At 40.1% G+C, this 15,253-nt stretch overlaps 1 protein-coding gene across 1 annotated transcript; it reads right to left on the reverse strand.

The window, feature by feature from the left end:
• Positions 1-46: 46 nt before the first annotated feature.
• LOC134792152 (uncharacterized) lies at positions 47-10,772 on the reverse strand. The gene is made up of 9 exons (XM_063763373.1): positions 10,556-10,772; positions 6,109-6,234; positions 4,271-4,414; positions 3,468-3,688; positions 2,640-3,179; positions 2,140-2,481; positions 1,709-1,949; positions 1,086-1,385; positions 47-739 (listed from the first exon to the last, which is right to left on the reverse strand). Exons 2-9 carry the CDS (start codon positions 6,227-6,229, stop codon positions 414-416), a joined length of 2,235 nt encoding a protein of 744 aa, XP_063619443.1. The 5' UTR covers positions 6,230-6,234; positions 10,556-10,772; the 3' UTR covers positions 47-413.
• Positions 10,773-15,253: the final 4,481 nt, after the last annotated feature.

Genomic DNA, 15,253 nt, shown 5'->3' on the forward strand with positions numbered 1-15,253 from the left:
CTATTTATTATACTTAATTGTATTTTAATAGTCGAAATTAAAACATACTAAGGCACCTTGACTAATAACTCGTAACCAACACTACGAGTTTGATGATTATTTACCTAGTTACATAGTTCCTTAATGTATTAATGTAAATCTCACTAATAATTTACATTCATTATACTTAAAATTAGGTATTTGGTGTAAAAAAACTTACAAACTAAATCTTGACTTAAATCCGCTGTCATGATCGCTCCCTGGATTACATTTGACTTTATTTTCATGCATAAATATTCGAAGAATATACTAGATAAGTATTTAATTTATATATCTCGAATATGACTCCACAAGGAGTTTACATAGGTTTCTTCGATGCCAACCGAAGAGTTCCTTTGACCGTCTACATGTAGATTCATCGCATATGAATCTATCTAATGATGTATCGTACGCCTGCGAATAGGCGGCGGGCTGGCCACTTGAGTGCCCGGCGGTCTTAAAGAGCTAGTACTAGAAGAAGCTTCGAGAAGGGAGTCAGTACTTTCCTCGACTTCTTCTGTTTCTGGAGGCGTCACTATTCGCGGTATGTCCTGCGACTGCGCGGAGATGCGCGCGATTTCGGCGTCGATCTTCGCGACCAGGTGGTCGACGACGGCCGGCCAGCGGCTGGCGGGGATGGTGTGAGAGGGGGACAGGCGCGCGTCCGCCATCACGGACAGCCGGACGGTGTCCGCGTACTGGATCACGGTGAGAGACATGCCTGGAAAAATTACAAGTATAATTGAACCAACATATGTTTAGCTTGAGGTCGGTAAGTAGAAATAAGTATACCTGTCTCAGTGTGATCTAGGATAGGAAATTTGTGCCGTGTTCAGGGAAATGGGACGTTACACCGGAAGGCATAGGTCGGAAAGTGATCATTAATGTTGTCTTGAGACCTGGCACAGCAAGGTGTTTTTACCTCTGTGAACATTGAACAAGTCTTAAGTCCTAACTATGCCTTTGTAATATCTGTAGGGCTAGCCAAAGACGTTTGGTAACACAAAAATACTGCTGAGTCGTTGTTTTAGCTTTTTATGCTTTCGCGGCGTATAAGTTAAACGTACTAATGTTAGCTTGCGGCGGTCGCCAATACACTACGGCGTCGACAGTATGTCCCCACAGAGTAGTCCTCGGGCGTGCGTCTACTGGCGCACTAATCTCCGCATACGACACAGCATATTTCCTCGACAGCAGATTCAATGTCAGCCGTGCAAGGGGAGAAGGCACGGCGCGGGTCAGAGCACCGTAGCGTGCTTGGGCCGCCCAAGCGCCCGCTAGCGCGCCCTGCCGTTGACACGCCTGTTCGACTACTGAAGCTATGCGACGCGGTGTTGCGCCCACGGGGAGGGATAGGCAGATCATTCCTGGAAAAAAATATGGTTGCGTTAGGTCTGGTAATATTACGTCATACAGATAAGGAAAAGTAGCTGTTTTTTTTAAAGCATCAGGCCTTTTTGAGAGCTGGCGTGGCCTTATTAGTCTTATTACTACGATCGCAGGTCTGAAGAATATTCTACCTAATAAGGTTTGCATTGTTGTTAGCTGGTACTGTTCTTATTTTATTACCTGTTTAAAAAATGGGAGCTATAAAATAAACTTAAATAGTTTAAGCAATAGACAAGTAAAAACTACTCGGAGCGCTCTTAGTTTGATATCAGGGGCAAACTTGTTTCTCTTCTCCACTCACCTCCCGTTTGCGACTTCTTATACTTCTTCCCATCTCCCTCGGCAAAAGTGAATAGGAAATCTTCTGGCGCGGCTCGCGCTGTTGCGAGCACCGTATCGGGCGCCCTGTTCTGCGAGAGGTCGAAGAAGGACCGCAGGGCTTCGGTGGCGGCGAAGAGCGCCACGTCGGTGGAGGATACCCCTAGCGCGCGCGCGGCGCGTTCCACGGCTGTTCGGGAGACTGGTCTCGACCAGGCTGCTACCTAAAATAATAATAATGCCATGAGAGCTCTTGAATTTTGCTACGCTCGTAAATGATTTGATAAATTTATTGGTGGTGGTGGTGTTGGTGCCGCTTTTTATGAACGTCTGTATAAAACTGCAAAACTGAACTCAGTTTTCTGATTGTCATACAAGTCTCATTTAGGGCATTTCATTTTTATACCTGCTCACCTTTCTTCCGCACAAATTAACAGTCTGCAGTTGATGCCGTTGCCCATCATCAGCCCCAACAGTATCGCTCCATAGCGTAGCCGGGGCCTTATAGACCTCCGCCATAGTCTGCCACGCCTCTCCCATAGCGCGCAAAGACAGCTGCGCAAGGCCAGCGTACTTCCACGTCAACGTGTTGGGGTATATCACTTGCCCAGTCTTCTTCAGCTCGTTCAGAGCTCGGATTTCATCGCGGATGCGAATGGGGAGTCTCACCACCGCGCGAGTCACTGATATGAATGTTCCGAAAGCACGCCTCGGCCATTTCCGAGGATCTGCGGTTACGAGAGGAGACAGTATGACCTGAAATAGGTAAGTAAGTATTCTATTTAGATTTTAATTACTGCAAACATTTAAAAATTTTCCGTGATTGAAAAATGTAATGCACTCTGCGAAACGTTTATCTATGAAAGTAAAAGTTTAGCGTAAGAACAAGATTCTAGATGTTATAGCATACTCACCTTTGGTATTGTCAAATTCCGACGTTTGCACTCTCGTTGAACCGCAGCTATAAGCGTTGTAGCAGTTAGAGGCGCAACATTTCTAAACTCATCAGTCGACCTCCTCTTAGTGAGTTCTCTTAATGCGCTAGCGCCAGATATCAGTACTAAGCCGGCTACGTGGAACGCACCGGGCAACGTTTTGTGGGCGCGTGGACTTTCTACAGGATCGTACTCTGAGATGAATTCGTTCCAAGCGTTGCATAAGTTATCGCTCAGCTTCTCTATGAGCTCTGGTATAGCTGAAGGGGTTGGCATGAGTTTGTTTAAAGGACTTTGTTGCGTGTATTCGGTGTGTGCGGGCATTGTGCCGGTGACGTTGAGCGGTTCCACCATAAGCAAGTCGCCGATATTGAGGGACTTTTTGCCGGAGAGCAGCAGGTGGTGCACGCGGACTAGGATGTGGTACTTGGGCTCCGGTGATGTGGTGGGGATGATTATGTACTGCCACGGTGGTTGCTCACTTGGGAAGTATTTGGACACTATTTCGCTGACAAATTCCTGAAAAAATAAACCCTATATGAGAATTTGCCCTTCAGTCCTATTTCGAAGCTAGTTTAGTTGGTGTTTACCAAAAGGAAATTCACAAAAAAAAATTGGTAGGTATGTCGTCTTTATTGTCGGACCAAGCTACATAACTTTGTTACTCAGCAGTGAACTAAATGACCGGCCTTCGCCGATGTACGTGACTGGCACAATGCTATAGTTCTCCACCTTGAAGGGCACGTCCATGTACCAGGCGTATTTTCCCCAGCAGGATTCCAGCAGCAGTGAACTAACGGGACTAACCTGAATATTACTGTCAGTGACCGGCCTGCCCCGATGCACGCCTCTGGCCACAATGATATGGTTCTCCGGCCTGAAGGCCACGTCCTTGTTCCACGCATAGTTTCCCCAACAGGACACCAGCTGGTGCCGTAGCCGCGGGAACGTCAGCTCGCCGTTCTTATCGCGCCGCTCTATCACGTGGTGGCTGAGCTGCTGCTTGATTTTCTCGGCATCTAATGTACCTGAAAAGAGGAAAAATAGTTTTAAGTAGACGGTTACAGCTCTGGTGATAAACCTTATGTTAACAGCCAAAGGTGCGTCAAACTCTAGCGAATGCGATGCGAGTGCGGACGCTAGTTTGCTGTAAATTGCGCGCTTTATGCAAACATGTGTGCCCATCCGCTAGATCTGGATACACCTTAAGAATTGACAGGCGATTGTGCGGTGTTATTACGGCTGCAACAACTAGCTAGAGATCCGATAGTTATACGAGTTCAATGAAATGAAATGAAATGTATTTATTTGTCAGAATATGGTACATTGATGTACCATATTATTAGCTATTAAAGGATGAATATGAACTGTAGCTCTTATTTATTTATTTACAAGAGTCTCTCAAGACTGTCTATTCACCCACCCAAGACCCAAGAGTCTTCTTCTTCCTCGGTCCCTCATTGCTGAGGATCGCGACCATGTATGCTACGTCTCCACAGTGTGCGATCATAGGCCATATGGGTCACGCACTGCATGTTGCCGCCAACCACCCTCTTCACAACATCAGACCATCTCGTGGGTGCTTTTCCCCAAGACCCAAGAGTAATTACCGTTAACTGTGAGTAGCACGTTGATGATGCCTTGGTTACGGTGTGTGTCGAGGAGAGACCGCACCGTGTCGATGCGGATGAACTCCAGCCCTGGATACCGGCTGGACAGCAATTTCAGCCATAGGTGCTGGCTGATGCTCACCACTGTAATTACAATAACCAGTTAAAATATTTTTTAAAGAGTCCTTCGTATTGGGTGTGTATTCACGCGCAGCAAGCAGGGTGTACGAAATGGCAAGTCCGTAAAGATAGTTGTAAGTATACATAAAGGTATACAGGGTGGAAAGGCACGACGATCCTTCCCGGAAGTATTAGGTCGTTTAAGTGATACAGAGACTATTGGTAATGGTAAGAATCGTTAATTGAGTAAAAAATAAAAATTGCAAAAATACTACTTTTTAACTGTGGTGATAACCCTATAGCATGTGCACATGACGGCTAGATTAAGGATCTCCGTCGGGAAAGCTCGGGACTTTACACTTTTTTCCGATCGTTGACAGTATCGCAATGATGTATGAATGACGCATAAATGTCAAATAAATCAAATGCATGCAAAAATATTACAAACAATTTTATTACTTTCTTAGATAATTACTTTTTTCCAATATTTAATACTATCTTCTTTTCACATACGGTGTTCAAATGTACCTCCGTGTATTACAACGCCGCCGCAGCCCGTACCCGAGTATGTCGATGCACATGCGATATAGTGTATGCTCTTCGTCATTTATCCTCCGCAGAAAGCACCAATTAGCCTTTGTCTCATTTCGTCCGCAGTTTCACATTCCGTTTGGTTTGGTACACCATATCTTTTACACAGCCCCACAAATTTAAATAGCCACGAGCATCTAACATTTTTATTTGAAGAATATGACATTCAATAAGTATAGTTCAATGAAAATTTAATTTCAAACATCAGACGTCTTGTCTATTTCCTACCACGCAAGAAGGTTTGTTAGTTTGGTATTGAAGAAGTATTTATTCTTGATTTATTCTTAGTATTTCATTTTTGCAAGTTCATTTGGTGCAACTAACACAACCTACATGTAATTTTTTATTATTTTAAATAGTTTCCAATTATTCGAAAATAATTTTGTGAAACGTGTTAAGAAACTAAAACCTTTTTATCAGTCAAGGAAACCAGAGATATTTATAAGACGATTGCGTACTTTTGAGTGGTTGTCAATGTCACCATTTGAACTGTCGTTGTAAACAATGTTGTGGTTAGTATTATTAATATTAAGGAATAACATAACTATTTCATTCAAGTATTGAACAAGTGGAACCACTAAGAAAGCGAAAATCCTGCAATGATTCTTACCGTGCTGTAAGCAGACCTAAAAATGGTTAGATGGCAACAAATTAGCATAATTTCCTGTCGAATACTGATTGTTTACAAGTAAGTTCATTGACCCTGTCACCTGTTAGGGTTAGAACAAAGTAGTTTTTTGCGTGGATGTTTAAAAGGTCATAATTTAGAAACGGTTGCCCATATTAACATAGTTTCTATGGAGAAAATATAGAGCTTAGGCTAAACTATCTCCCATTTCCGGAAAGGATCGTCGTGCCTTTCCACCCTGTATATTTGTATCTATCACGTCAACTCCTAATGACTTCTTATAGTTAAATATCAATTCTTCATCTCACCTATGTCGGTAGGAGATAGACAGTAGGCGCAGCAATGTGTAGGCCTCCCGTGTCATTAGCTCTAAGCAGCCTCATCGCGCCATCCAAGAGTTCGTCTCACCTACACTTACAGGAGATAGCCAGTACCGACACGGCCAGCCAAAACGCCCAGCACGTATAGGCCTCCCGCACTAGTCATGAGTTCAACTCACATATGTAGGAGATAGCCAGCGCAGGTAGAGCCGACACGGCCAGCCAGAACGCGAAGCATGTGTAGGCCTCCTGCACGAGCCGCGCGCGTAGAGACAGCTCTGAGCCCCGCGGCGGCGCCATCGCGTCTGTTTGTCAAATGGTAACATTCTATTTAGAACAACGTACAGTACGTACGTACAGGATTAATTATATCGTGTTGCGGGCAAATATATGAAATTGGCTAAGGTTGGCTTAGGGCCTGAATAACCAGACGTATTGTGTTGTGAAGTATGGACAGATATCGATGTCGAAAATATTTATAAGTATTATAAGTAAATACCTAAGTAAAAGAAAGTTAAGAAAGAATACGAGTAAGTATTAAAATAGGGGTACTAAGTCGAAATAGAATGCCGCCAATCTAGAAATTAACGAAAATACGGATTTGATATGTGCTTGAAGTGCATCAAGTTTATTTTAAGATATCGCTGTTAATTATCTGGGTGGTTGACATGAATACCGTTGACTACCTTTGAACCGGTAAAGATTTTGATAAGTACCAGACGCTGACTTTTAATACACGTCTGAAGTACCTAAGCACTGAAATAAAGAATATCATAAGATGCTAAGGTTGCCGTTTATATGTGTAGGTCCGATTATTGTAGTAATTCTCATTTTCTAATAGTAAGTATAAGTAATTTCAAGGCCTCTGAGGCCAATGAGGCCTATACCCAGACAAGGGTTCCTATCCAAGAAAACGATAATGAAACAATTCAATAGTAAATTTAGTAAATAACGAATGTGATGGGAAATAAACGGTTTAAATAAATAAATAGTCATTTCAATTTGAAATAGTAACTATAGCTTGCAGTACCTTTGATAATGAATGTGGGTATATTTTATTTTGCAGCTGTAGGTAAATCATTATATTCACAATTTTATTGATTTTGTGATAATTGTAAAATAAAACACGAAAACAATTAAATTTGTGCAAATAAAAGAGCGCAGTGGATCGGCTAGGCCCATAACCTAACACACAGTTGTACATTAAAATATCTAATATATCTAATATGAGTACAAAAATTATACTTATTAAGCAAAGGTACCCACAAAGTTTGTTTTTAAACTAAATCTTTTCTTGTATATATTATGAAATCGATCCAGTGACCACAGTGAATCGATACAGTGAGTGAGTCTAGGTATAGTAAAATATTTAAAAATATAATTTTATTCCCCCACATACCTTTGACGGTAAGTAACTTAGTTGAAATGTTTGTTTTATATCACAGAAAATATTAATCAAGCAGGTACGCACCGCAAGGTTTCCCAAACTTGATCAAATTCCACCTGATGTGTTAGTGCCGATTTATTGCTACAATGGCAATGGCAACACTCTGTGATGTGATCCTATGCGCGCTCCGAGCGAAACACTTTCACTGCCGAGAGTGAAAGGCCCCCACTTAGGCATATGCTTCTTCGCATATTTATTTTATAAACAATTAGGTACAAGTTTTTATAAGATGATGATGCAGCTGCATACAGACGGCCAATTTGACACGTTCATGACTTGGCCATTTGTTAGAATTAGATTTGGCATGACATTCGAAGGAAATTGAAAAGGGCATGTATGGAAAGATTGGCAAGTTAGGTATGATGTATGTGGCATGACCAACCAGTCCAACCACAAGATTTTCCTGTAAGTACCTATTTGGAAATACTTAAGTCCCTTGATACAGAAAATCAATTAACTGATTATCAAAAGCAACCTGGCTTTGCAATAGCAATAAGGAAGACACCAGGGTTTCTAGATGAAACAGACTACCTAATATCTCGCAAGCCGCCATTATGATTGATTCATTCATGTGATGGTGGTGTGGCTCGTCTAAACTTAAATTATGATGTTTATTGACGACACAAACTGTTTATCATGGTTATAAGTAGGTTAAGTTATCAATAAAAGTAAGATAAGTAGGAAGACTTACGTTATAAAAGACTTATTATCCACACGAGAAGACAGTTTCAACCTACGTCATCGCTTACGAAGAAAGTGCGTCATTTCTGACTGTCTGAACTGTGAACTTTTGAGTTCGAAACCCTAGTGTTTCCTTGGTGTAAATAATATATGTTTAAGCACAGTAAAAGTAATGTATGCAGTTCATTGTGTGTTCAAACATGTATTTGTAGTTATGAACAGAACTGAAAATTGCAAGATCTACCTACATTTACATTTGATATATGTAATGTACCTACGTATAGTAGTTCGTAGTACCTAATTGTGTAATTTGAATTTATATGACATACCCTCTTCTTAACCTCTTGCTCTTGTCTGTGTTTGATAAGAACCCTGACCATATTTTTTGTCATCTTTTTGCAGTTTTTTTCAAGAACGGGTTTTTATGCTCTATATACAACCGAAGTTTGAGCCCACGATTTTTAACCACCACACAGAATATGAAAGGTTGTCTTCTCTTCAATATACAAAATTAGCGAAAGTACTTGTTAGAGTTGTTAGTTTCAGATAAAGGATTACCCGTATCTTGCTCGACCTTCTGAGGCTGGGGCAGTAACAACTCAAAGACAGGCACTCTGTGAATGGTGGGTACTCGTATTGCTGCCAAACGGGCGATATTCCATCAATATAATAATACTACTCAGATCGTGACTCGTGAGTAACTTATGTACATATATTTTATCGACCAAGATTTGGGATCCCATGAGCAGTAACTAAATTAGCTATGGCTGGGTATGTTTATATTTTTACTACCGTATCACGTCTAGATACTGTCATCACTTGTACTGTTCGACTTGTTTGAATGACGGCACACTGAAGCGGACGTCCAGTGGTACATCTTGACTCCGCCTATCGGCTCTGACCCGCTGATAGCCCTTATCGGCACTCTCTCATGCCCGTAACAGTTGACAACCGTATGTGAAACAAATAAACAAACAAAATTAAGCTTGGCGGTCAATGTTAGCACACGTTAATTAAAATTCAAATTCAGCATCCGGTTGTAGGCTTTTCTTAAATCTAGGTGTAGCTGAAAGCTGATACTTAAGAAGAAGCTTTCGATTACGATTATTAAAACTATTTCATGTCATTTCCAGATTAGGCAAGTATAGTCTGTAAGAGTCGGGATCATACAGCCGATAATGCGATAACGCTTCATAGCTACACGCATGAAAAAATCTTGATTATTTATTTTGGTCGGCTGATTTAAAGTAGGTACATTTTAGTCTTATAACTTCACACGTGACGTTAGCGGGCTTATTATTATTATTAATAAACTTCGTAGTTTAGGTTACTTGATCTCGCTAACAATCAGTTTCCGAGAAATCTTCATAGTCACAACTCTCCTCTGTCAAAACCCTCCTAGGTATTCCTTGTAGTGCAAGCGAGTTTCGCCTTAAAGGTATACTGGTAATAATGAGGTATTAATACTAGATTGTAATGTAAACTGATGAAATAGTTGAACTTTGATCTTAGTGATAATTTGTATGCCTATTTAAATACATTCATTAATGTAGACTCGATATAGGTACTGATGCATTTTGTGATGTGTCAAGGATTTTATCTTCAGACGGTCTCCTTCTGATAAATCGACGCATGATATTAACGCACAGCTACGTTAACTTTAATTGCAAAGATTATTAATGAGAATTGCTTTTAGACTCGAGTGCGCTAAACCGGAATGAGGTCAAGATTTTCTAATTATTTATTGTCAAAAGAATAAAATAGGTAATCAATAAAATAGGTACTTAGATTGAACTCTGAGAAGGTATTTACCTATTGGCAAAAGGAGGTCACGAAAACCAAAGGATCGTTGGGTCAACCTTACCTAATACTTTAAGGATGACTCACGCTAGACCGGGCCGTGCCCGGGCCGAGGCGTCCGACATGTCATTTTCTATGACGGCTGATCGGTGATCACGTGGTGCTTTCCATAGAAAACAAAGCGCCTGAAGCTCCGGCTTGGCCCCGGCCCAGACTAGCGTGAGTCATCATTTATTCTTGTTTTATCGACTTAGTCTTAATTTTTAATTTTAACGGTATCTTCCTTCTTTATCATGTTTTAGGCACTGAAACAATAGTTCATTATCTACTTAGGTAGTTTCTAATTTACAATCATTATCGACCTATCTACGAATACTAATAGATACACAGTTAAGCATTGACGGTTTATCTTTGTCCAACCGGATTTCAATAAGTTCTTAAGTAATAACAACATGTATAATCCCAATTAATTCGGCAGAATGACATTACAATGGAAATAATACATTATCATCAATAAAAATGTTACCTACCTTTACCCACTTATTTTAGTAACACAAAAATTCTAAACTCCATGTTTTTATTTAAAATTCAATTATCTAAGGCCCAATTTACGACACTACACACAGTAGACACATACTTGTCAAATACCGCATAAGATCACAAAGTACCCACACACGAACCATAATAAACAAACCTACCTTCTAAATATCCTTTTTCTTAATATTTTTGTCCGACGGCGGGAATTCTTTTTCAAATGTTGAAACTCGAGTTCTGTTATTGTTCCGCGATCCGATTCGTCACACGTCGCGCTTGGCGTTGGCTGACCGCTGGCCGGCTAGCTACTGCCGGCCGCCCGAATCGTGATGCCACCGCGGTTATCTAACTTCGACCAACATTTGCTCGAACGTTGGCTCCAACTCCGAAAGCCACACAATTCACACAAACAATTAATATCCAAACTAATAGCGATTCTAATGTAAACATTAATTGTGCGTGTTTGCATGCGGCTTCATGTTTTATGAATGCAACTTCAAGGTTCATGTAGGAAAATTATTACTCATGTAGCTGAAAGTAGGTAGGTATCTAGATAATCTTTAATAGAAAATAATATTTAAAGTTACTAAGCGCGAATTAAGATGGAGAGACTGGATTTATTATTAAAAATAATTTATTTTAATCGAACAGAGCAACACACACGCGCCACACTACACAGACGCTCATATAAGTTTTTTCACCACACCAACTGGTAAAGGCTCTCTTCCTTGTTCAAAAACTGATAGCAAAGTTACATTTTATTCACATGTGAGGCAAGAAAGAAGAAGTGAGGCAAAGTAATCAAATGCAAATTTTGAGTTGTTTTCTTATGTTTGCTGGTAGAATTGACTTTTAAATAATGATTTTGAATGATAAATATTTAATAAAATTTATTTGGATTTGATTTGGTTTGATTTTGTTTGATATTTTACAGTTAAGTAATATTTTCTTCTGGTTGGTGTGGTGAAAATTTTTGTGTTTCACTCGGCAAATTTTGTTTAACCCTCGTGCTTTGAAACCCTCGCAACGCTCAAAATTCCATAACTTTGGAATCTTTCGCTTGCTCGGGTAGTAGCACGAGAGGTTAAACAACAACTTTGCCCCCTTGTAAAACAAATAACTATTAAATATTAATTAGTTTAATTGAGTACCTCGAATCCTCGATACACCAACTTACAATTGTTATATATTGCCTGCTAGCTTATTTCACTCAGTTACCGAGTAAAGATGATGGTTTCAGCCAGGTAGGTAACCTTAGGATTCAATATATATTTTTTTATCTATATTATTACTTTGTTTTTAAAATAAATACATCGAAAATGAACACGCTCATGCTAACATAAAGCATGTCAACATTGTCAACTTTAAACTGGAACTAAGTAGGTATAATGGTTTTGACATCGGCGAAGTATTTACGGCCAAGTAGGTAAGTACTAGGTAAGCGAGTGAACGGGGAGTCACGCACGATATGAGCAGCTGCTTGCACTGAAACGCATGACCACACCGTGCTCAGGCCTCAGGTCAAAGTACTAAGTGTACATTTACAGGAAAACTTTTGTTCATCATTATAACACGAGTTAACTATTCTGAATATTTTGTTTAATCTGTCCAGACGAGCTATATCTGATTGTTTGTATTCCCAGTGCAGGCGAATAGAGCGCTCTAGGTTTAACTGATGAGATCTAATGTAGGTAGGTACTCGAGATCCGTTGCATGTTTACGTATTGCTGAGCGCAGTTTTACTGGTTTGACTGGGTGTGGGTATTCGACTTACTTTTTTCGGTAATCTAGTGGAGTATCTCCCCTATTATTCACAACAGTCATAATAGTCATAACATTATGACTACTGTCTTTTTCACAGGCATTCTAATATAATCTGACATTCGATTACGTAATGATAATACCTGATAATACGAACCAAGGAGTCACGTTAATCTCGGTGTGAACTCTCGACTGTTATGGCCAATGGAAATTATTGGGCAAATGTGCATTCATGTACAATCTGGCATGATTATTTTACGCTTTGATTTTAGATATCGTCCCTAGGCGATTAACAACTAAGGGCAACCTTACTTACGAGACAATATTTGTTTCCTGCAAGAAACAAAAAACTTAGGCAGGTACTAGTGATGTAGGTACCGACTATTGATTTGGCCGACTAGCCGACTAATCGGCACTCGGATGGCCGATTAGTCGGCCGCCTAGTCGGCTAGTCGGCCAGATCATTAGTTTCGTCTAAGGTCGGTTGAGATGCACTTAAAAAACAATAGTTTTACCCCTTTCGTTGCGCTATTTATCGTATCGTATTATAGTAACGCTAAAAATTAAATTAAATAAATAATAAAATCCTAAGGCTAAATTTAGTATACGACAACCGGACTGTCGGATATAATAAAAACTTTTTACAAAAAAAAGAAAACCGACTTCAAAAAGGATGAAATAAAATATTATCCTTTTTTAAGTATATGCGTTACCAACTGATATGTTTGAAGTCGGTGCCAAGCCAAATTTTGAAGCATACCATGATTTTGGTGCGATTCGATAAGGATGTACGTTGGATTGCCTTACACGACGACAATGAACATACTTTCTGTAGGTACAGTCGACGTTAAAAATATGTTTACACTTTTCGCCTTATTACAAAGGAGTAAGGTGCAAAAGTGTAAACATATCTTTGACGTCGATTGTATCTAAGAACACACCTCAGAACACACGATCAAACCTTTTTGGCGCAGTCTGTACCATGTTTATCGGCACATTATTAGTGGAAATCCAATGCATTTTTTTTCCGTCGAATTTTTTAAAAAGCATTTCTTACTAATGCTCGAACAGTCTATAGCACGCAAGTGTGAGATTGGGACTGCGTTATTTCCCGTCCCTTATCCAGAGGACTACATTTGAAAATATAAAACAATTCAAGAAATTTGCCTTCTTGCCAAATTTCACCGAAAGCGACTGGTATTGTTATTACATGTCTTGGCACCGACTTCAAACATATCAGTTGGTAACGCATATACTTAAAAAAGGATAATATTTTATTTCATCCTTTTTGAAGTCGGTTTTCTTTTTTTTGTAAAAAGTTTTTATTTTTCCATTTTTAGTTTTAACGCATTGTTAAGAGCTTCTACTTTAATAAATATTAAATATGTAATCAGGAATTTTCTCTAGTCCGTCTGGGAAATTATAATTCCTGTCACTACACTAAATCCATCCTCCCCTCCCTCCCCTCCCTCAACCCCCCGATCACTCAACCTCACAGCGCATCAACCCCTGATCCAGGAACCCCTCGACCATGAACCAGCAACCCTTCAACCGCCATTCCCCGACCCCTTAATCCCTGACCCCTTAACTCCTAACCCTGTACCCGTACCATGAGTCACTGACAGTGTCAAAACTTACATTATACGGTAACGTCTACGTAATTTACTTTCTATACATCTCTTTCGCACTAATTTTAGCCTCTCAACAACTCCTCGAAAAAAACCTTTTCCCTAATCTCCGTCCAAACACTTAATTACGAGTACGATTAATGCGAGTACGAGCGTAATGCATAGAAAGTAAGTTACGTTCTCGATAGCGTTTATGTCAGTGCCAAACTGGTGGTAGCCACACTAATCCCCGGTCAGTAGCCTTACCAGCTTACCACGAGTTTGACTTACTTTCTATGGATCTCGCTCGTACTGGCATATTAGTGCGAGCGAGATGCATAAAAAGTAAGTTACAAAGACGTTAGCGAATATGTCAATGTCAAACTCGTGATAAGGCTACTGATCGGGGGTAGTGACAAACTCATGGTAAGGCTACAGTTGCACTACATCCAATTGGTGGTTTTCGGAAGCAAATGCTCGAGTTACTTTAGAAAACACCGAAATCACTTTACACGTGCCTTTAAAAATTGAGGAGTTCCCTCAATTCCTCATGGATTCCATCATCAGACCAGAACCAAAAATAATACGGAAACACCTTGGAGGTAACTTCTTCCAAACAAAAAAAGAATTACTCAAATCGGATCACAGGTGCCGGAGTAATCGCTGAACATACTACATTATAAATCATCATCATTATCATCAAAACAATCATCATCATCAGGTCTGCTTCATCAAATTGGTGGTTTTCGGGAGAAAATGCTCGAGTTGCTTAAGAAAACACCCAAATCACCATGCATGTACCTTTAAAAATTGAGGAGTTCCCTCAATTCCTCATGGATCCCACCATCAGAACAGAACCAAATTAATATGGGACCAACTTGGAGGTAGCTACTTTCAATCAAAAAAAGAACTACTCAAATCGGACTACGGATGTCGGAGTAATCGGTGAACGTACATAGAAAAAAAAAAAAAGATAGCCACAACCGAATACAGAACCTCCTCCTTCTATGAAATGGAAGTCGGTTAAAAAAGCGACCACACGGTCAATAATTCGAACAAAGGTTTTCGTAAGCACCCTAAATAGGAATTTGTGTAAAATAGATGAAAAGCATATGGTAAATATTAGCTGTTTATTTCTTTTTGCCCTGTTTTTCTGTCACTTATAAAGGGCCGACTAATCGTCGACTGCAAATGAGGCCGGATAGTCGGCTTTCCCGACTAGTCGGTACATCCCTAGCAGGTACTCGTACACGAATCTGTTAGCATTTGGTAAATTTTATTTCGGTTTTTATATTTTACCAAGTAGCTGGGTACTATGATAATGAAACGCTTGGTGTCTCTCTATCACTCTTCCATATTAAGCCCCCCATTGATTTGGTGGGGGGGGCTTTAGTGCGACAGTGACAGTTGCGTTTCGTACGCTACGGAGCGTAAACGATTGGCACGTTGGCTACGCACCCTGATTTTCATTTGATAAACCGAGGTAAATTAATT

The sequence above is a fragment of the Cydia splendana genome, chromosome 7 (assembly GCF_910591565.1).
Source record: "Cydia splendana chromosome 7, ilCydSple1.2, whole genome shotgun sequence".
Taxonomy (NCBI): domain Eukaryota; kingdom Metazoa; phylum Arthropoda; class Insecta; order Lepidoptera; family Tortricidae; genus Cydia; species Cydia splendana.